This window comes from Ctenopharyngodon idella, chromosome 18 (assembly GCF_019924925.1).
Source record: "Ctenopharyngodon idella isolate HZGC_01 chromosome 18, HZGC01, whole genome shotgun sequence".
NCBI classification, from domain to species: Eukaryota; Metazoa; Chordata; class Actinopteri; order Cypriniformes; family Xenocyprididae; genus Ctenopharyngodon; species Ctenopharyngodon idella.
In genome coordinates this window covers 23371423-23395025 of record NC_067237.1, presented here as the reverse complement: position 1 = coordinate 23395025, position 23603 = coordinate 23371423, and the positions used below count along the sequence as shown (strand labels likewise).

The 23603-nt window shown below is 38.1% G+C and overlaps 1 protein-coding gene across 5 annotated transcripts in view; it reads left to right on the top strand.

Annotated features, from left to right (window-relative positions):
- Positions 1-23603, top strand: part of st3gal2 (ST3 beta-galactoside alpha-2,3-sialyltransferase 2) — a 33515-nt gene that overhangs the window by 3166 nt on the left and 6746 nt on the right. Inside the window, exons 2-5 of one of the 5 annotated variants that reach the window (XM_051870793.1) lie at positions 6892-7026; positions 12771-14631; positions 18028-18221; positions 23053-23232. In XM_051870793.1, the coding sequence (XP_051726753.1) occupies positions 14146-14631; positions 18028-18221; positions 23053-23232 (860 nt within the window). In that variant the 5' untranslated portion in view covers positions 6892-7026; positions 12771-14145. Of the gene's footprint in view, positions 1-6891; positions 7027-10997; positions 11113-11177; positions 11248-11364; positions 11548-12770; positions 14632-18027; positions 18222-23052; positions 23233-23603 lie in introns of those variants that run through there. The other 4 variants (XM_051870795.1, XM_051870796.1, XM_051870794.1 and 1 more) reach the window with 4 other exon arrangements.

Sequence of the window (23603 nt, the reverse complement as noted above, 5' to 3'; positions counted from 1 at the left end):
TAATGAAAATTATGTTAGTTCACAGTGCAACTTTTGATCTTAAAAATGTATTAGTAAATGTTGACTTTAACATTAATTAGGATTAATAAATGCTGCAGAAGTATCGTTCGTTGTTATTTCATGTTAACTAATGTTACCTTATTGTATAAAGTGTTACCAATATTTTAGTTTTTTTTACAGTGTCATAGATACATGCAGTCAAAATAAATCTGTTTTGCAGCTCACCATGCTTATCAGTCCAGAAACCAAATGGCCAGGCTGAGTTGAGTTTAGCGTGAGTTGTAGACATCCAGTGTAATGTTTCCCAAGGCATAATGGAGGACCATCTATTTCTTATTAAATCTTGACTGTGACGGTATGCACAGTGACTCAGTGCTGAAACCATATAATGAATAAATCATAGTATTTAATATTTTAATCATCGGATGTGTGTAACAGTTATGTTCTGTAACACACAGTTAACAGTGAAAGTGAAAAAAGTGAAAGTGACATGTAGAAAAATATAGTATGGCATACTCAGAATTTGTGCTCTGCATTTGACCCATTCAAGTGCAAACACACAGAAGTGAGTATTGAACACACACCTGGAGCAGTGGGCAGTCATTTTTGCTGCGGCAGCTGGGGAGTGATTGGGGGTTAGGTGCCTTGTTTAAGGGCACATCAGTTGTGGATAATAAGATTTGAAGAGAGCGCTGTTCATTCCCTCGCCCCACCTACATTTCCTGCTGGTACTGAGACTCAAACCAACGGCCTTTGGGTTACATATCCGACTCTCTAACCATTAGGCCACGACTGCCTTAATGGTGTTTCAAAAACTTGCACTCTGAAACCCGTTTGTCATGTTGTCATGTAAATGAACAGCTAAGACGCATAAAAAGTTTTCCGTTTTTAGTTGAAAATGGTGTTGTGTAAATGGCCCCTGAGTCTCCTCCACTGTAAAAAATGATTTTATGGTGAAGTAAATACTACAGAAAAAAACAAATGTGATTTTTACATGAAAAAGTTAGTTCAAGCAAGAATTAAAAAAGTAAGTAAATTCTATATTAGTACTCAATTTAAGCTTGTAGAAATTAAAGCGTAAATATCAACATTATAAAATTAAGTAAAACTACTCAGTTTTTCTGATACTGGTGTTCCCATGCACTGGGCCTTGAATAATTAATGAGGTCGATTTTTCGCTGTTTTCTAGCTGTGTTTACACTGTTTTATCATTGCTTTTGTGGTTATGTTTAGTAACTTGGCATTTTGTGACATTTGGAGTTCATTTTTGACTCAAAATGGCACATTCACACTCAAAAACGATCCATCGAATGTTACCATCATTGTGTATTGTGTACCAAGTATTGAGGTCTCTGTGTTCAGGTGCCACGTTACTTCTAATATGTAAATGTGCTGTCTACACAATATCTATTGTATTATTTACTTAGATGTTTCTAAGTAAAGCATACACTTTAAAAGAATGGTTTAATTCAGTGTTATATTGTATGAGTAAAATGTATTGCAAAAGAAACTTCAACTAAGTAGAAATTACTCAACCTTTTATTGGCCAAGTTAAAATTACTTATTTTCTTTGTTAATTTTACTTAACTTAGTTAAGTAGAGTTACTTAATTCCATATTTGAAATTTACTTAAAAAATATGTGTGCAAAAACTTGCAAAAGAAAAATTAAGTAAATTTTACTTGTTTTTTACAGTGTGTGCTGGGCGCGTTGTAAAGCCACACCAATACTATGACAATACGTTTTTTAAACATGCATGTTCTTGAGTTGGAATTACAGTCTAAACTATTCAAATGTCAATAAGGTGTAAAAGAGGATACAACAAATAACTTTTTTTGTGTTGTGATAGACTGGAAACTTGTCTTGTTCCATTTGACAGATGTTCATCTTCTGTAACTAGGCTAACATAGTACCTGGGGAATTTCAGGAGCCAGCAAAAGTCCTGCTGACTTAGCCTTAACTAGGTTAATGCCGCGTACAGAGCGAGGACGCTATCAACGAGTTTCATATGAGAGCTTTTAAATAGGTTACTCTATAGGAAACCTTTTTCTATCATGGGCTCATATCGGTTAATTCACAGAGTTGTGACAGCAGGGTTACCTGAAATCCAGCTAAATCAACTTATACAGCTCAACTCAACATTTACAGTTACAACATTTGCAGCATTTTACAGTCATGTTTGCTTCTTCATTTGGAGACCACATGGATTGTAGAGAAAATAACAAATAAGGCACCTGCTGCTGAACACACTAGAGTTGTCTGTATATCTGTATACACGTGTGTGTGTGTTTGTGCATGCATGAGTTCTCTGGGTTTCTCTTTCCCTAAGAGACCTGCTCCCAAACCCAAACAGATGGAAGACTTTTCCTTCAGATGCTCATCATATCATCACTGAACATGTAATGGTTTTTACAAACAGTAACAGTCCCAAATATATGGAAGCCTGTTTCTGCCACAGAATAAACAATAAAAAAAGGTAATTGTGACTTTTTATCTCACAATTTTTTCTCACAACTGAGTTTATATCTCGCATTTATGATTTTATAACTCCCAATTGTGAGTATAACTCACAATTATGACTTTTTTTTTCTTGGACTTGTGAGATATAATCTTGGAATTGCAAGTTATAAAGTCTGAATTGTGAGAAAAAAGAATTATAAGATAAAAAGTCGCAATTAGATTTTTTTTTTTTTTTTTTCATGGCGAAAACAAGATTCCATAAAAATATCTTCTGAGTTCAGCCTAGATGGGAAGGGATTATTGCAGTGTGGCATTAAACAAGCACACACAACTATAGCTTAACTCATTCACTAATTGTAAATTAATCCAATGACGTTTTAACAAAATAGAGTGGGTTTTTTTTTTAATTTTGGAGCTCATCATGTATATCAGCCTGCAAAGCAAATGGCCAGGCTGAGTTGACGTTAAATATGATGAGTTGTAGACATCCATTGACAGATTTAGGAAAGGTATAATTGGCACACAACATACACTCTGTCATTGTAGCACTTTCATGACTTCAGAATATAGTATGAGCAAAGTTTATTGAGGTGGTGAGGTAAGGGTTAACTGTGCCAGCAATGAGGGCTTCTGCTGTGGTATTCTGGAGCCAGCGTTGCCCCTGGTTTTCATTTCGATCGATGGGCTCTGCGACAGGCCTTGGCATCTGGCCCCAGTCTAGGTGGCCTGAGAGGATCTACTAGATAAGTGAGGGAGAGAGACATTTCTGAGCACAGGAGAAGAAACACTTTGTCATGCAGATAATGGGATGAAAAACATTGTTAAAAGAGGATGGCACAGAAAGAACGAGTGAGAGAATGGAAAGGTAGGACATAAAAAGGGGCACAGGCTGAAAGAGCATCTTTTTCTGTACTTGCCAAATAGAAAGAGATACTGTAGATAGAGAAGTAGATATAAGGTACAGCCTCAGATGCATGGATAATTCATGAATATGCTGCAGAGGAACAGTGAGGAGATGTGAGGTGTCAAACCTGTGCAACGGAGACAAGGTCAGTGAGGAGCAGGTAACTGAGTTCAGGTTGACCACATATTGTATCCATTTGTTGGCTTTTATGGATGATTTTAAAGTTCATCAGTTGAAAATACAAAGTTTTATTTAAGGTTGCACGATGTATCGAAATATCGCAAATGTAGGCCTACATATCGCACATCTCAACGGCTTGCGACAACTGCATGATTTTAATATTTCAAAAGATTAAAAAAACTCAAAGTTTTAGGCAGACGCAGACAACAGAGAGTAGGCTGGACACATGACTTAAATAAGTGTGACATGCTTAATGTTATTAAATGCAATAAGTGAAGTACTCACGCGCACAGAAAGCTGCCTCTTGGACAGCGCGTGGTCCCGAATTTAGTTCTCTTCTGCAGCTTATATGACCAAATACACAAAAAATTATGTCAAAATGCCCGTCATGGTGAGTATTCATGTAAACACAGTCAGTTAGGCTAGGTCTTAAGAGGACAAAACAGTTGAGAAAGAAAGCGGGCATGTAACATAAGGTGCATTCACACCATGTTGTACAGCTTGTAAGATGGGAATTGCTTGAGAGCTCCTATTTGTACCAGGTGACCGCTGTACCACCTGACTCTTAAAGCTCTTAAAGGCCCACTGAAGTCCCTTGAAATGTGCAGTATTCACTTTGTTTACGTAATTTTCATTGAAACAAGGAGACAGGGCGGGATATATCAGGGCTCCTCCACTTTTTTAAATTAGCCAATAGTGTTTCATTTATATCACAGCTCGGCCAGAGCCATTGAGCTCGGTAAAGCCACAGTTTCCTCCTCCTAATCTCCTCCATTTCGCTTTAAAATACAGCATTCTGTGCAGAATTCAAATGGGTCCAATACATTTTCTGGTCTGCGCCAACTTGCGCATATGATCCGCTCTGCACTATCATGTCTCTGGACCGGAGCAGACTGTGTGTTCACTGCGGCGGTTCACGTGACGCGTGAAACCAGACTTCATTCGTCCCCATGGAAAGCATTAACACTGTCTGAATCGTTCCCTATCCCCTATATAGTGCACTAAGTGACATTCACCAAGTAGAAAATAGTAAATGTCTGAACAAGTGACCGATTTCAGCCACAGCTTCTGCATCTATTTATAATGTAGGGGGCGGGATGCTTCAGATTCTAGAGAGCATTTGATTGGACAGAAAATCTGATGAGAAGCTGAAGTGCAGGGTGATGTCATCAAAATCATTGATTCATACTGACAGAAGTGAGTTTTGAATGCTTTTATCTTAAAATGCGAATTTTGTCGTTGTTTTGCCACATACTAGCTTATAGATAACATTAAGGCTAACATATTCATACAAAAAGCCAAAAAACTGATTTCATGGGTACTTTAAAGTTACAGCAGCCTAATAAACCTGCTTCCGTCTGTGTGCTTAATGTTAATCAAACAGCAAAATACAAAGAGAAAATCACTCACTGCTCTTGACTGAATAACTTTTGTAGCTCTAATAAGAATCACCTATATATTTAATTCATACAGTGAAGACAAAGCAGTGTTTTGTTTTTACATTTGATTATTCAATTTCTGTTGATAAACCTATAATGTAGGCCTACCTGATACCCTAAACCCCCCTGGTTTACACTGACATTGAAATGACACTTACTGTATTTGATTATATATATAATTTTTGCAATATTAATAGGTCACTCACTTCACCTGTGCTTATGCCTGAAATCAAAGTCAATGTTCCTGAGTAAGCTTACATACACACACATACTTCTTTTCAGAAACTGAAGCAGGGATGGGGTGCTGAGTCAGACACTTGGGCAGCTGCAGCTGATGAGAGCTCCTACGGCACACAAACACAAATTTCTGGTGAGGCAGTTAATGCGAGAATAAGACAGTGACTGTACTGACCATCGCTGCTGTGACAAACAGATCTCTCCTATTCTACCGGACCTGACTGGTTGCATCCCCTGTGGATAGCTGTAGTCTGGTGTGTCAAGAGAGGCATGATGAAGGGTCAACAGTTGCTCAGGAGAATATGACTCAAGGGGGCATGTTAACTCATTACTCTTGGGCACAAACACAATTCATGGGTACGGATTGCTTAGCTTCTATGCTGTTAACTGATTCAGTGTCTCCCCTGGGCAATGTCCCATTTAGCATGGATATGAAATATATTCTCAGAGTAGAAAGTGGTTGAAGGGATATTTAATGTCTGTCAAAAAAAATGCCACGAAATGTTTTTGTTTATGTTATAAATTTGCTATGTAAGGATGTTTTTTTTAGATGAGAACTTCACGCTTTTTATCTATGCCCAAGATAATTGTGACATTAAGTTAATCAGGCAGAAACTTGTTCAGATGAGTCAAGATAGCACCTAAGGTTATATCTAGTTCTACTTTCATGTTTGGTGCACAAGGCTAAATGAATTTTCCCTTGAGAGGGTATAAAATAAGATGAAACTGAAAAAAAATGAAATAAAAATGAGAGCCAGTATTTTCTGAGAGGCAGAATGGGAAATAAACATGACTGAAGCTGAAGGCTACATAAAATGAATTTGAGGCTTGAATTTGATTAGAGATGTAGGCATCGTTCACTTGTTTTTCTGTCATTTAGTTGGTTTAAGGCTTTGGGTTTAGGGCTTGAAGTGAATGGTTATAGTTTTTTGTGATTAGTTTGAGTGTGTGACACAAACTAGGATAGCTTTGGGACTTTGGATAAAAAGTTTCATTTTACACATCTTCGAAATAAGTTCAGTATTGTAAACTCTGTAAATTACTATCATGACCTCAGTTTTGGATTATTTATCTGAAGAATGTCTAACATGATGATGCCCCATTTATTATTAGGCCACATTCCCGGGAATTAAATGCTTTTCGTCTTGCAGTTATACAGTTTCAAAATGTCGACTGAACAAAGAATCATTGAACGAAGGCTTCTGAGCGTGGAAAACACATTCCACTGACACCAGATCACCTTGGAAGAAAATGTTGATTGAAATCGCTAAATCATAAATTTAGTCTATGGGAAAAAAAGACACGATAATCATACTTTTTTCCCAAGGGAGTTCTAACAAGCAATAATGTATCCAGCTTTAAAAGGGTTTAATCCATTAAACATGAAATTAGATTAAGCCTTAGGGCCAAGCCGTTGAAAATTACTATTTTATGATTAGATTAATCCTCAGCCGAGAGAGAGTGCACGTTTTGTCAGTACGTTAACCCTAGAGTCACTGGACAGACATCGTTTTTTCCATTCTGCTTTCAATCTGATCATAGATAGCACAACATTGGAGTGTCCACTGTTGAATATGTGAGAACAACCTGTCCAGCAGTGAATCGGAGAGAATGTAAGCCCACCCAGTATGTGAATGTCTGCTCTTCTCTTTCAATTACATTTCCATTGCAGCCAGCTGTGAGGTTTCGTTGCCAAGGCAACTCAGACACCCACTCTACAGTGTTCGGCTCACCCTTGCTGATCAGGCACATTGGTCAAGACCCACTAAAAGCGACTGAACAACAAAAGAGACAGGGAAAGAAAGGGGTAAGCTAAGGTCATTGGATGTTTTGTGTGTGATACCAGAGATTGAAGAAGGAAGAAACGGAAAATTTGATGTTTGTGTTTTCTTCCTGAATTTATCCTTGAGAACAGAATTACAAGAATTTGTATATGTGTGGTATCAAGAATTTGAGTATTAATATGTTGAGCACAACTGTGAAAGCATTATCTGTAGCAGGTCATGTTTATATGTGTTGACCAAAAGAGAAAAATAATGGTTTATTTTAGCCGCCAGTTGTTTGTTGTGAGTCTAGCAATGTGTTCTGATGGCTTTATAAATGAGAAGACTGTCATTTTGAGATATTCGATGGGGGTAAGGAGGATGTGATGCTTGGTGAGAAAATGAATTGAATAGACTTGGAGCATAATTCAGATTTAAGAGGATTTTTCCTTTCATTTGAGATTTTGTATCCTAGGCTTATACAGTATATGATGTACTGACTTCCATACTTTTTTTAGACAGTGTTATAGAAGTGCATCACACTTATTTGCTGGATATAAAACTCTCATGCTGTTTGGTTCTGAAACCATGTATAGAGGCAGCAGAAATTGCAATTAATACAATGCAATTAATGTAGAACATTATGAATACAGAAAAATGAAGTGATTAATGAAAGTCTGAAATTATAAATAAACTATTAGCCAATTATGATTGTGTATTTTTTCTTTTTCAAACAAATTATCAGTAGGCTAACCACAAAAGTTTAAAAGTAACAATTTGTTAAAAGTTTTCAATGGCCAACAAACTATAAGTAGCCTACTGTCATCATCATGTTATGATAAATTTACACATCCGAACTATACTTAAATAAAGTATACTTAAATAAATCGTTAGTAATTTGTTTTATTTAAAATTAACTTGAACCACAGTACGGAGCCCCACACATGACATGCAAGAATAAAAATTAAATCGTGCGAACGATTTACTATTTCGTTCCCTCAATTTACTAAATGGTGCGCACGATTTACTATTTTGTTCCCTCGATTTATAAATCATGCATGATTTATAAATCGAGGGAATGAAATAGTAAACTGTGCACACGATTTAGTAAATCGAGGGAACAAATTAGTAAATAGTGCGCACAGTTTAGCCTACTATTTTTTTCTTGCATGTCATGTCCAGGGCTCCGCAGTTTGGACTTCTGTTTTGCACTATTTTCCGCCACTAGTCTGTCACCATGGTTACTAATTATTATCGTCATCACTGTCAGCTGTGTAATGTTTATCACCTCGTTTGTTTGTGTATTTAAGTCATGTGTTTTCAGTTCAGTGTATGGTTGTGCTTTGTTGTTTGCCAGTGGATTTATTAAAGACCTGTCATCATCTTCTTTGTGTGTATTTACAACCAGGTGTGACAGAATACCGGACCAAAAAGTGAGATAGATTTCGGCGTGTTTTTTGCTTAGTTTTGTGTCAGTGTATTTGTGTTTATTTTCTTTTTGTCACCATGGACTCTCCCTCGTTCCTATTAATCTGCCTTGAGCAGGGAAATTGCTCCCTCGAGGCACATAAAGCAGAATTTCTTGATCTAGCACATCTGTTGAGCTTCCCGGACAACTGCCTTTGTTCATTCCTCTTCGTTGGACTCAACGCATCGACAAAGGCACAGATGTCCGGGGAGGGATTACGAGGGAGCTTTGCCGCATTTGTGGAGTGGGTGCTGGCATCATGTGGATCGTCTTTCACAGTTGGATTCGACGACAATGACACCAGCCCCACTCCTACTCCAGTGCCCAGCCAGGAACCTCCAGACGGCGAGGAACGGCAGCACGATCCCACCAGAGACAGAGTGCCCGCCTCTACCACGATGCAGGAGCCAGCGACCAACGGAACGACTGAGCGAAACATCACCGTGGAGCCGGAGCACCGCGAGTCTGACCAGGTGTGCGAGCCGGCTGCAACATCCGTCGCCAAGGGAGTTCGTTATGAGCGCGAGGACCTCTTACCAGAATTTTTTGTTTTTCTCCAGTCCCTGTGTTCATCATCAGTCCTTTCTCCAGCCCTCGCTGTCTCCCATCATTCCCTACACCTGGGGCCTGCTGTGAGCCAGCTTCTTCTGGGTGTGGAGATCCTGTGGCTCCGCTCCCGGCCTCAGATCCCGTCATGACACCTCAGCCCATCGCCCTGACTCCTCCGCCTTTGCTCCTTCCTCCCTCGACTTCGACAGCTACCATCGAGCTTTCAGCTCCGCCAGACTCCCTCTGACCATCGACTCCCATCGGCTTAGACATCGCCATCACATCGCCACGTTCGTTGCTCTCCGGCCCTCCACGCCTACTGCTCCATTTGGCCTGGCCTTCCCTCAAGCTCCGCCTCAGCCATCCGGTACCGTTTCCATCTCAGGGGGTCGTCGCTGCGACTCCATCGCGGACTCAGAAACCTTCTGCATCACTCCGCTCCTTCGGCTCTCTGTCTGCGTCCAGGGCTTCACCTCCATTGGCTCCAGCAACGCCACCGTGGTACGCCATCTTGGCTGTGGCCTGGAGCACCATCAGGACATTCCTGCTCAAGGCTCAAGGTGGATAACACCACCTGGACTTCCCTCTGTTCCAGCCCTCTCCTGGACTACCATCCTCCACCGAAACCACCTCCATCCATCTGCCGGCGCAAGGTCGCGCCTTTACAGGATGGGGCGTTATGTCACGATATCACCCTGTTTGGACTTCTGTTTTGCACTGTTTTCCGCCACTAGTCTGTCACCATGGTTACTGATCATTATCATCATCACTGTCAGCTGTGTATCATTTATCACCTCGTTTGTCTGTGTATTTAAGTCATGTGTTTTCAGTTCACCTTTGTCCGTTATCGTCAGTGTATGGTTGTGCTTCGTTGTTTGTCAGTGTGTGGATTTACTTTCCTGTGGTTTTATTAAAGACTGTTTGACCCGTCATCTTCTTTGTGCGTGTATTTACCATCAGGTGTGACAATAACTGACAGAATTATTTTTTTATATTTAAGTCGAATGTCATTGAATAATTGCACAATCCACTCACTGACGACTAAATTCTAATTTTAGCTCATTTGTATATAAATTAAAGAGTTTGAAATCGAAAAGATAAATGGAACAAAAAGTTTGCGTGAACACAGTCAAAACTTGGGCGCGTTCACGCCTTTCACAACGACAAAAACCTGATCGTGCTCCCGTCGCATCACCTGATGACTGGCAAGTAGGCTAACTGGCAGCATTAAAGGCTTATTTATACTTCTGCGTCGGACCTACGCCGGAGCCTCGGCGCCGTAGGCTATGCATCTGTTTTCATTTATACTTCTGCGTCGTTGTCCGCTGTATGTCCTACACCTTCCCTATTCAACTTACGGAACGAACAAGGCGCCAGTTCCATTTTTTCCGTAAGTAGAATAGGGAAGGCGTAGGACATACTGTGTAAGCTTTATGAAGAATACGGAAGTGCGGTTTTGGCGGAACCACTTGAAGGCGATGATTTGTTTATTAAAATTTTTTTTGAAAATGACTGATCGTTTCTCTAGATAAGACCCTTATTCCTCGTCTGGTACCGTTTAAAGCCCTTTGAAGCTGCACTGAAACTGTAATTTTTACCTTCAACTGTTTGGAGACCACTGAAGTCCACTATATGGAGAAAAATCCTGGAATGTTTTCCTCAAAAACCTTCATTTCTTTTCGACTGAAGAAAAAAGGACATGGACATCTTAGATGACATGGGAGTGAGTAAATTATCAGGAAATTTTAATTTAAAAGTGGACTAATCCTTTAAGGCGGTAGCAGAAATAAACAGTATTAAACTGAAATTGTTGTAGCAGCATTAAATGACTGCGCATGCAGCCTCTTTTGCCGTTTCTATATTTAAAAAAAAAATTGTTAGTAATTTGTTTTATTTAAAACTAACTCGAACCAAAACTAACTGCCCTAGAACATTAGCCTACTGGCAGAATTATTTTTAAAAATTCGAATGCGACTACATTGTACATAAACTAAAGGAGTAACGAACAAAAAGTTTGCCTGAGCGCAAAAAATAAAAAGTCGAAACTTTAGCGCGTTCACGCCTTTCAGAACGTCAAACCTGATCGCGCTCCCGTTGCATCACCTGATTACTGGTAAGTAATCAACGCAGCATGAAGGCTGTAGAAGAAATAAACATTATTAAACTGGAATTGCTGTAGCAGAATTAAATGCAGTCTATTTCGCTGTTTCTCTCTTCACACTATGGGCGTCTAAAAAGAAATTTAAGGGTGAGAACGTCTCAATCAAAGAAGTAGGCATTTACTGCTGCCGGAGAAAATGAAATCTGAAATTCATTTTTCTAATTGGAGTGGAAGGGGAGAGTCGAGAGCATTATGTGATCTCTAGCGGCTCGCCCACGCATGCAATCACAATCACGTGATTTAATCTGCAGCCACAGTGAAAGCAGCACGAGCCACCTGTTTGTTTGATATATCAATATATATTCTTTTAAGTCCACGATTGAACAACAACAAAATTATGTGTTTAAAGATGTATTATTTCATTGCCTTCACTGTCAGACTATACCTGTGAGTATTTCTTAAAAATATGCATTTAAATGTTGTGTTACTTAAACATGCAAAAATTGGTTGGTGGTATTTTGCGATAGAAGTGTGAAGTTCATGTCCTTTTATGGAGCCTGAACTGGTGCTCCACATATTCAGCTCTGGTAATTTAGCTCAGCAGATGCTCTATAGAGAATATTCAACAGAAATCAGCGGTCACAAGAGAGCCCCAAAGATAGAAACACTTCAACTGTGGTGCCTTCACAAAATCTGTGTGAGGGACAGATATCGGTGAAGATGATGAAAATGAAAAGTCAGTGAACAAGAGAGGGACAAAGAAGTATTGGAAAATAAAATACGAGTTGGAGTGAGAAGCCATAAGGATATCTCAAATATTAAGCCCAAATTTAAGAGCAGCAGCTTTTGATTTGTTAGGACAGCTAATGCTTATTTATATTACTATGCTTTTTTTTTTCACAATTGTTATCATAGTTACATTCATCAAAAAGTCTGAGACCACTAATGAAAATGCATTTATTTTGTATTCTTTTCTAATTTAATACAATATTTTTATTTGCAAATTATTTATCAGGATAAAATTTGAGTAACGTTGGATTGAAAAATTAACATAAATTGAGAATGGCAGAATTTCTTAGAATTTGGTTTGTCTCCCTTTAGCTTTAATGACAGCAACTCTTGATCTAATCTTGTGCGTCAATGGAAGCATTGCAATTTTCACTTTTGTACAAAGGAGTTCATATGGTCAGTGTCAGAAATTTGCTTATTTGATTGGTGACCTAGGAATAGTGCAGAATTGTAATTTTCGTATTAATTTTTATAACTTTTTCTTTAGCTTTGCAAAATCCTTTCAGTGTGTCTCAGACTTTACATTTGTAATTGTGGTACGTTGAAACACCATAACATTTAATGTTTTTCAAAACACTGCTTTATTTTTCTGTGTACATTTCAAAGTTATACTGTTGTAATTTGTATTAAATGTGGAAAAAAATGTCACATTTTGGCATGTAACGGTAATGAAATACTTGGTTTTAATTATGCATGCCAATATTTTGTGCCTTTTTGCCAGTTTTCTGAAAATGTTAATATGACAATCTGTCATAGAATTTGTGTAGGCCTATACTAAAAAAAAATCTACATAGCTTATAATAATAACATAATGAATTGCATCACTGTCTTGATATGCACTACATAATTCTACCCTTGTCTATCTGTCTGTTATCCTGTAGTTTGGAAGGTCACCCTGAATCAAGAAGAGCAGCTGTAGACACCAGCAGCTGGAATCCACTATGATCCTGATGCACTGCACGCTCTCAGACTGACGGGTTTTCTCGGCAGCGAACTGGCAGAGAGAAAGAGAGCTCGCACAGGTGGGCCAGCAGCATCCCAGAGATTATAGATTTGGAGATTACAGGACAACAGCAGGTCAGGGCACATTGCCTTGTTGAAATCCGAGTTCTCCACCTCACCAATTCCGTTAAGAGCTGTCATTGTGAAATTGGCAGGCGAATCCTGCGACACAACATGCATTCACACGCACTCGACTGATCACGTACTCCAAATGCGGTGTTAGAAGAAAATCTGATGCCATTTTTTTTGTTTGCCTTTTTCTATAATCCAGCTCCTTGGCATTCAAATCCTTTTTTGGTGCTTGAGCCCTTAGATTGTTTTAATCATCTTTGTTGCCATCTTTTCCTCCAGTTTTTATTTGGTTCATTTTTTCTAACCTGGAGATAGTACTCAAACTATGATGTAGAATGTCCTAAAGTGCTCAGCTATACTGGAATGTTTAACCCCCACTACTGTTTTCCATACAACTGGAAAGTGAAACCGTTGGGACTGGAGAGCAGCAGAGAGATAAGAGAGTTCCTCATAGTTGAATCTGCAAAGCTGCTTTCATTGAAGACACCACAAGGGGACAAGTGCGGTGACATGTTTCTGCACTTAAAGTAACTTGCAGGATACGCAACTACAGTGAAATGAATGAGATTGAAAGAGTTTAGAGAGTGTTGTATAATATAAAGCTATTCAGGATGTCTGCAAAAGAGCTTCATTACAAGTCTGTGAGAAAACTCCACCCTTTTCCTCCTTTGGCTGTGAAGTTCAGCACAGTGGCTCGGTAGACGAAGCACACAGACGCGGACAAACCGGATTACAGTGACAAACTTGGACTCATAGAGGACTGTAATGGAACAGACACGGATGACAGCCTAGCTTGTCTGGCACTGAGATGTCAAAACCACAGAGAAGGCTATTCTTCCAACTGTCACTGCAAAGAGAATAGAGCAGATCACACACACGCCTACAAGCAGACTGATTTTTAGAGGCGAAAGACTGGTGTGTATTTGAAGCGTGAAAGAGAGAGCTGGAGGAGATCCCATAGTGTAAGGGGGAAGAGAGCGGTAAAAGACTCCACAGCAGCAGTGACACATTGAAAGAGAAGACTGACAGACGGCAGATCAGCAGTGGCAGTTCACAGGTGCACAATTTTGTGAGATTCACACACTTTTGGGTTTAAAGCCTGTGTCGCTCAGTACGCAGAGTAGTACTGAGTCCAGGTTGGGCACAGTGGCAGGGGCCGGTTCATGGCAGTGGGGCGGACGCATGCCGTCTGTGCCTCCGCAGCGAGAGGGACGCTTGGGCTTGGGCTGGGGTTGGGGATGGGCCGCATGGGCACGGACTCAGAGGACGGGTGAGCTTCGGCCCTGGGCACCCATCGGAGCTGCGGCGGCAGGAGAACGCGGGGGCATGCGATGCTCCCTGCGCTTCTGCGTGGTCTTGGGATCCCTGGCCCTCCTATTCCTCACCTCACTCTTCTTCTCCTTCTCCCTGAGAGGAGGAGCCGGCCTGCCTTACTTTGAGCCCCCGGGATGGGAAGAGTCGCGCAGGGTTAAGCTAGTGCCCAGCTACACTGGTTCCCACCGGGTGATCCCAGCCGAGAGCACTCAGCAGAAGACATGTGCCTGCTCTCGGTGCGTGGGCGACCCAGGCGTTTCCGACTGGTTCGACGAGAACTATGACCCAGACATCTCGCCTGTGTGGATTCGGGACAACATCCAGCTGCCTTCAGATGTGTACTACTGGTGGGTGGTAAGTGATCTTATGGTTACTCACTTGCTGCTTTTAGCATTAGGAATCCATTCCCTTAACGTGGTTAGACTTTGTTGTGGTTCAATTTTGTGAAATGCTTTTGATCTCATGCATTAACTAAATTGTAAACACAAAATGAAATGACTGCAAAATCTTTTAATATAAACTCCTACTGTCCTTAATTAAAAGAGACCTTATTTTATTGTGCTTCTTTCCTTTAAACGAGAGATTTTAGTGCTCTGCAATAGTGCTTATGCATCATGTTTAAGTGCCACGAAGCCAAGAGAACATGAGTAATGTCTGAAAAAAGTGTGTCAGCTGAAAGTGTTAGTCTGTAATATAAAGTAAATTAAAAGCAGGGAGGGTGCCAGGCTGCATTAAGCAAAAGAAGCAGAAAGATTTGGGGATGAGGGTTGGGGAACTACAGAAGCTTACAAAAGCAAAAGCATGCTGTCACAATGCTGGAGCGTTTGCTAGGGGGATGCTTACTGGTCCAAAAAAAAAAAAAAAAAATTAAAATTAAAATTAAAATGACTGTTTTGGCAGTATTGGACATTTTGGACTTTATTGAACTTTAGAAAATGTCTAATCAGAAAAATGTATTTCTCATATCAGCATATAATGGGCATAATTATCCAAAACTAATTTTGTAATTTGTTTTGTCATTAAACGTATATTGGATTAATGAAATTAGTCTGAATTGCAATTAAATTCCTGATCCTGTTATTCCAATTCAAATTGCAATTCAGCATCTGGTGTTACTAATTAAAATCAAATTCTAAGTCAGGAATTTAATTCTGATTTTTACCCAAACCCGCTATACGTTTTAAGGTGCACATATAACCTACCTGTATTCACTACTGTTCACAATTCTGTGGTTGCTAAGATATATTTTTATATATGTTTTTGAGAAAAGTCTGTAATGCTCACCAAAGATGAATTTATTTGATTAAAAAATACTACAAATTCAGTAATATTGTGTAATATTATTGCAATGAGCAAAAACTGTTTTCTGTTTTAAGGTATTTTAAAATGTAATTTATTCCTGTGATGCAAAGCTGAATTTTCAGCATCATTACTCCAGTCTTCAGTGTCACATGATCCTTCAGAAATCATTCTTATATGCTGATTTTGTGCTCAAGAAGAATTTCTTATTGTTATCAATGTTTAAAACAATTGTTCTGTATAATAGTGATTAGTGATTTTTTTTTTTTTTTTTTTTTTTTTTTTTTTTTTTCAGGATTCTTTGATGAATAGAAAGTTCAGATTTTTTGGATCAAAATATCCAAAAACCACTATATATTTTGTTGACTTGATTATCCCAAATGTTTCCAAGAGTTTTTAAATCCAGAGAAATAAGCAATTTTAACCAGGACACGGATCGTGTCCGTGTGTCACCTATCAATGACATCATACCCGCGTTACCCTCGATTTTCAGTTTTATTTTGTAGAAACCATGGAAACAACAAAGGAACAACAAAGGGAACAACTGTTTCGTTTTCTTGATTATATTAATATGATATTCTAATATCGATCTAGCTTACTGCAGTGTGTAACAAGTGTCTCATAGCAGCTGCCAAGCGAACACGTGTTATAACCTCATTTTCAATACACACAAATATATGTAATATGATAAAACAGCACTGCGTTACCCTACATATGCTTGACCGGAAGAAGCGGAGACTCTGGCATAATAAAAGTTCTGCTGCTCTCAAGACGTGTGTGGCGCGCTCGTCTCTCATTAGCAATCGCTCCAGCGACCTCGTTCAGCTCCACCATCACTCGGCCCTGCTCTGCTTCATACTACAGTAACATTAATAATCTCATTCATGAACATGATTTCTGCCCGAGTCCTGTTGGATTCTTTTCCCCTGGCTGTGAGGTGAAGACGACATCTCTGATTCCGTGCTCAATCTCAGAATCATCAAGCTACACCTTTGTTTTGAATAGGCGACCTCTAGTGGCGAAAATTTACATATTGTGCCTTTAAAGGAACACTCCACTTTTTTTGAAAATAGGCTCATTTTCCAACTCCCCTAGAGTTAAACAGTTGAGTTTTACCGTTTTTGAATCCATTCAGCTGATCTCAGGGTCTGGCGGTACCACTTTTAGCATAGCTTAGCATAGTTCATTGAATCTGATTAGACCGTTAGCATCTCGCTCAAAAATGACCAAAGAGTTCCGATATTTTTCCTATTTAAAACTTGACTCTTCTGTAGTTACATCTTATACTAAGACCAACGGAAAATGAAAAGCTGTGATTTTCTAGGCCGATATGGCTAGGAACTATACTCTCATTCCAGCATAATAATCAAGGAACTTTGCTGCCGTACCATGGGTGCAGCAGGCGCAATGATATTACGCAGTGCCTGTGACCCCCTGCTTGCACAGGGAGCGTGACTTGCAACCATGGAGACATTTGTGAGGGATGCTGCGTAATATATCATTGCGCCTGCTGCACCCATGGTACGGCAGCAAAGTTCCTTGATTATTATGCTGGAATGAGAGTATAGTTCCTAGCCATATCGGCCTAGAAAATCACAGCTTTTCATTTTCCGTCGGTCTTAGTACACAATGTAACTACAGAAGAGTCATGTTTTAAATAGGAAAAATATCAAAACTCTTTGGTCATTTTTGAGCGAGATGCTAATGGTCTAATCAGATTCAATGAACTATGCTAAGCTGTGCTAAAAGTGGTACCGCCAGACCCGGAGATCGACTGAATGGATTCGAAAACGGTAAACTCAACTGTTTAACTCTAGGGGAGTTGGAAAATGAGCCTATTCTCAAAAAAAGTGGAGTGTTCCTTTAAAAATATTTAACAATGTGCAAAGTTTTTTGATCAATCTAAAACACTCTTTCTGAATAAAAATATTAAAATCTAAAAAAGTATAAAAAAAAAATCTTACAGATCCCAACTTTGAATAGCAGTGTATGCATATGGCTCATCATGTGGATGGGCACAGAGTAAAATCAGTGGTTGGCATCTGTACCCAGAGAACATCTGCTAAGCATTATTAGGTGCAATGGAGACCTGATAAACTCGGCCAATTATTGGCAGCAGGGACAGTGAGGAGGAGAAAGAAGGGAGAGAAAACAGGGAAAGAGACAGAAGGGGTTGTTTGGAAGGAAACCATGTCATGACGGGATGTCAGTAAAATACAAAAGGAAAGATTTTAGGTCTGGTCTTGACTGTGTTTTTGTTAGATCTTTTTTCATTCATCATCGCAGAGGGCTACAGCGGCTAATTGGCTGCCTGGATGTTTATTTTAGTATGCATGTGTGCACAGCAGGTGTGCAGATGGTTTGAAGTTAAAAGATAACTGCCCAACCTTATGTCAGTTCCTTTCTTTCTTCCTCCCTCCCTCCCTTCTCTTCCCTCTGGGCCCTGTACAGATGTTGCAGCCTCAATTCAAACCCCACAACATCCAGCAAGTTCTACAGAGGCTGTTCCAGGTCATTCCAGGCCGTTCCCCATACGGTTCATGGGACCCTGCCCGCTGTCTGCGCTGTGCCGTGGTGGGGAATTCAGGCAACCTCCGCGGGGCAGGTTACGGTCCAGTGATTGATGGCCACGACTTCATCATGAGGTGAGTCTTGAAATGCCACTGGGAAAAGAAGTTGGGAAAGAAAATAGTCTTTGAAATGGATTTTAAATATATATTCAAGATTATGGTTGGGTTTTGAAACAAGATATAAAAAAATGTAAACTGCCTTTGTATTCAGAATGAGTTTGTCGAACAGGGTTGTTATAGTTTTGTAGTTTTTATTTTATTTTAATGCTAATATTTTCTAGTTTATTATATATTTTTAAACATTTCTGTACTTCTAGTGGCCTGAAACAAAGTGACAAAAAGATTTAATTTTTTAAATTTTTTTAAACGGTTTCCTTAAAGGCACAATGTGTACTTTTTGCTTACTTTTCGCTTATTCAAAACAAAAGCATAGCTTGATGACGCCTTGATTTTGCGGATTCATGGGAGGTGTTGTCTTCACGTCTACAGCCAGTGGAAAAAGAATCCGTCAGGGCTCGGGCAGAAATCATATTAATGGATGAACTAATGTATTAAAGATTTATTAACATTACTGTAGTATGAAGCAGGGTTGTTGGAGCGGAACGAGGCCGCTGGAGCGATTGCTAATGAGAGACAAGCGCAACGCACGGCTCGAGAGCAGTGGAGCTTTTATCATGCCGCAGACGATCGCGTCTACTTCTTCCGGTCATGCGTATGTGGGGTAATGCAGTGCTGTTTTATCATATTAGATACATTTGTGTGTTGAAAGTTGTTGTTATACTACTCTGTGCGTTTGCCTGGTGGCTATTATGAGACACTTGTTGCACACTGCAGTAAGCTAGATCGATATTAGGCATGGTAAAATATGGTACTCACTGTAAATCAAGAAAACGAGATTTAAACAATAAGACTTACTGTGTAGAGCTATATAACAATGAGTAGTTTTCTGTCGATGAATGTATCCAAACAGTTGCTCACCTGTCTAATAAAACATAATATATTAAAGCGTCTTTGGTGTTTCCATGGTTTCTACAAAATAAAACAGGAAACCGAGGGTAACATACGTATGGTGTCATTTATAGGTGACACAGACACGGTCTGTGTCCTTGTTAAAATTGCTTATTTTTGAACATTCTTGGAAACATTTGGGATAATGTAAGTACACAAGTCAACAAAATATATAACATTGTTTTAGTGGATTTTGGATATTTTAATCCAAAAATCGTACATATTGTGCCTTTAATCATCATCTTCCATTGGTTAATGAATTCGATAGTCCCGTTCCAAATTTAGAAGATTGGTTGAGTTCATCTTGCTGATTTCAGACTGATCAGTATATGCAAACAAACAGCAATATTTTGAAAGAACATTTCCACAGTGTTTAAATTTTTCAAGAAATATAAACCTACAAATAAATTACTAGTTACTATAGAAGATTTATTATAATAATTTAACATTTAAAAAAATTACATCACCTTTTAAGGAATCAATTGAGGAACCAACAGAACATTGCTAGAGCAAAACCTTTGATGAAGGAATGACACATCTATATCTTTATCTGTATCAATATTTTTATAGTTTTATTTATTTTTATGGAAATGTTTTTAAATCAGTAATATTTGCCATAGTTTTAGTATGCGATAATAGTCCTGTTTTCTGGGACACTGATCACAGCCAGATATGGTGGATTGACATTTGCAATTGCACGTTTCAGTCGAATGAACATGGAAAAGGGCAGAATGTGTGTATTGCTGCTTAAAGAAAAGAGTAAAATAATGGCCTGGGGGAGGCAGAACAGTGTATGTTTATTACAGATCAGAGAGACGGAGAGGCTGAAAGAGACGGAGGTATAAATTGAGGTGCTATTTCAGTGAAGTCTTAAATTAATCCCGTCCTCCTCCGAATCCATCTCTTTCTTCTGGCCTACAGCAGCTGTCTCCTCGTCTCTTTATTTGTTTAACTGCTGTCTGCTTTCATTTTAACACCGTTTAAGAGATGGTATAGGCTTTCTTCCACAGTCGAATGAGTTTGCTGTTGCTGTTTATTGGCTCATATAAGTTTCCATTGTCTGAACGTTTTTGTTTTTTTTTAATGGTAATTAAACAGTACTTTGCTTGAAATCAATTAGCATGTATCATGCGGTTTATATGTACTGTATACTTCTGTATTACATACTGGTGTGAGTTTTCTGTGAATTTTATAATGTAAAAAAAAATTATTTATATTAATACTTCAGATTATTTTCCTTTGAGGGCAGCTGTGAAAACCAATGCTTTAAAAAAACAAACAAAAAAAAAACACCAACTGTACTACTACTAAAAGCTACGACCAAGCTGTAGAATAATAAACCTTCTGGTTTCTTTAAAAAAAAAAATCTTCATGTTAAATGAGTATTCAAGTTTAAGCCATGTTCTTTGGCCTGTGTGTATTAAAGATTGATGATATAAGAAGAAAAACACTTGAGATTTGATTGGTAAATCATCTCTCTGGCTTTAAGACAAGCTTTGAGTCTTAAGAAGATAAAGAGAGAAACAGGCGGACATGTACATTTGTTGTTTTACATTAAAATCTCCAGGACTATTACATCTAAAGCTTTTTAAATTCCTGCTGCCTGAATACAAGCTTGAGATTCTACATGTTACAAAATCTTGGTGATGTAAGTAGTTCTCTGAATTTGAGTGAATACATGTAGGATACAGATAGAGAATGAGAAATGGTAGCAGGGTTTTTTTTTCTAATCAGAGCATTTTGTTGAGAGGACATGAGCTGTGAAATAGAAGCTCTGAAATCCATTGGCGCAACAGACATGTCTCCTGAATAGACACCGACCCTGTCTGCGTTCCTGTCTGATCCACCCTCTCTCCATCATCTTGCTAGTCTCTTGCAGTCTGTCTCTCTTAAAGGAATAGCTTACCCAAAAATGAAAACTGTCATTTATTCATCCTCATGCAGGGTCCCCTTGGGCCCTTAAGTCTTAAAATGTCTTAAAATCAGTTTAATCAAATTTAAGGCCATAAAAGGTCTTAAATATTTTAAATGGTATAACAAAAGTCTTAATTATCAAGAGGTCTTAAATTTGGGGATGAACTGCGATACGGCCTGGTGTGATTATTAAATTTCAAAAGTGATGATTTAATTAAATAAATGTGAGCGCTGTGCAGTCAAATATCATGTATTTATGTCAATAATAGTCTACTGTTACTGCTTATGATCTACTGTTGATGGTTTTTTGGTATATATACTAGTATGTTGTAGATGGTTGAATGCTGTATTTTGAATTTTGGTGACATATTAAACTGTATATGGCATTTAAAATTTCAACATTAAATTCAATATACAGATTTTACTAGTATCTGCAAAAATCTTTTTTTTTTTTTTTTTTTGCCTTTTTAAATGCATTATAGCATCAGCGAAATCCAATATTGATTGACCTCTAATTCATATGTATTGATATTCTAGTACATGTACCAGTTTCAGTACTTAAGTAATATGGGTCATTTTTAAGAGTGTAAAAAAACATAATGGAAATATAATTAATTTTGAAGATTAAGTGTTAACAATGATATTATGTGGTTTTTGTAATTAATTAACACTGCTTTTGTCTTTTTTTTTTTTTTTTTTTTTTTTTTTTTTTTGTACAATATGGACAAAATTTGTCACCAAAAAAGTCATTCGGTTTAACAAAAATTTAGGTTTTACCGAATGACACTTTTGGTTATACCGAATGACGATATATTCAGACATTAACAGACTGATATCTAGCTAGCAAGCTAACACCATAAAATATGTGGAACTAGGAAAAGTAATGTCCTTTTGCTTTTAGATAGCAAAAGGACAATCAAACATTTTATATTTAGTAAAAGTTTCTAAAATATTACAACATTTTCCATGTTTTATAGCGGTAGTACCGAATGACCTGATGTTTTGGGACATGCATATAAGCAAGTGAAACATGAATTTTTCAAATAGTTAAAAAAGAGTTAGTTACTTTGCTTCATGACCATGTGGTTTTTTGCAGGTGTCTGAATGATGTCACATCCTGTCACATGATACTAACCGCATGACTTGATCCAAAATGGTCCCTTTATATTGGTTACTCCATGACCTCAATGAAATTCATTTTTTCCGGACATTCTTTCTCATAAGAAAGCAACGACTTCTACACATAATTTTAATACCATTTTGCACTATGTTAATATATGATGTTATAAAATCATGCCAGAATAAAAAATATATACTTTTATTACATTTTTAGATATTTTAATCACAAATGAATTGACTGTATTGCCCTTTGGATGGTTAAACCAAATGACCTTTTGACACTTTAAAATACCTTTTATATGTAGCAAAATATAATTAAAACCTTTTGGATTCAATAAAAGAGATATAGTTGTACTACCTTACATACTTTGGATGTCATATCTTTGTTTTTTATTATTATTAAGGTCTTTGGACCCATATATCGAATAAAACATGTCTTGAGTATTTTAAACTTGCTCTTACGCTGTTTTGCAGTTGAGTATGTGCCCCAGCCTGTTTAATTAAAAGAAGCTCAGATACATGGTTGCATTATTCATTTTATTTATGCAGGTCTTAAAAAGTCTTACATTTATTTGATTTTAACAACTCTGCAGATACCCAGTCTTGTCATTCTAAACCATTATTATGTTATTTTCTTCTTCTGTGGAACACAAAACAAGAATTTTGAATAATACCCTGGTTACTCTTTTCTATGCAATTACAATGAGTGGCGACTGTTTCCTGCTGTCAACCTGAATGCACTTTCTGTTTGTTCATTTTACTCTCTCATGGGGAAAATAATGAAATGCCAAAGTAATACGGCTTGTTTCGGTGAAAGTGAGAGAGGGTTTTCACGGTCTAATTCAAATGGATCTGTCTGTTCCAGGATGAACCTGGCCCCCACTGTAGGGTACGAAGAGGATGCCGGCAGCCGTACCACACACCACTTCATGTACCCAGAGAGTGCCAAAAACCTGGCGGCCAACGTGAGCTTTGTGCTGGTGCCCTTCAAGACTCTCGACTTGTTGTGGATCACAAGTGCCCTCTCCACCGGCCAGATCCGCTTGTGAGCACAATAACACAGACACAATGATTAAGAAAAAAGCTAGATAGCTGCACTATTTTATTTATTTTTATTTTAAATGATTTTTTTTATCTTAATTAAATATTTTTCTTTCTTTTAATTATTTTATTTCTTCATTTTCTTTTTTAATTTTATTTATATTATTTAATTTTAACATGGTAAAAAAAGACAATAGTGTGACATCCCTTCGATAAATTAGTTGTTCAGTTTTCAGACACTGTGGATTTAATGAAAAATTGGTTGTCAATACCTAATTTTTTTTTTCTTTTTCTTTTTTAGTTTTATGTTTTTATTTTATTCAAGTCTATTTATTTTTATTTTAAATTATATTTTGTATTAAATATTTTCTTTTA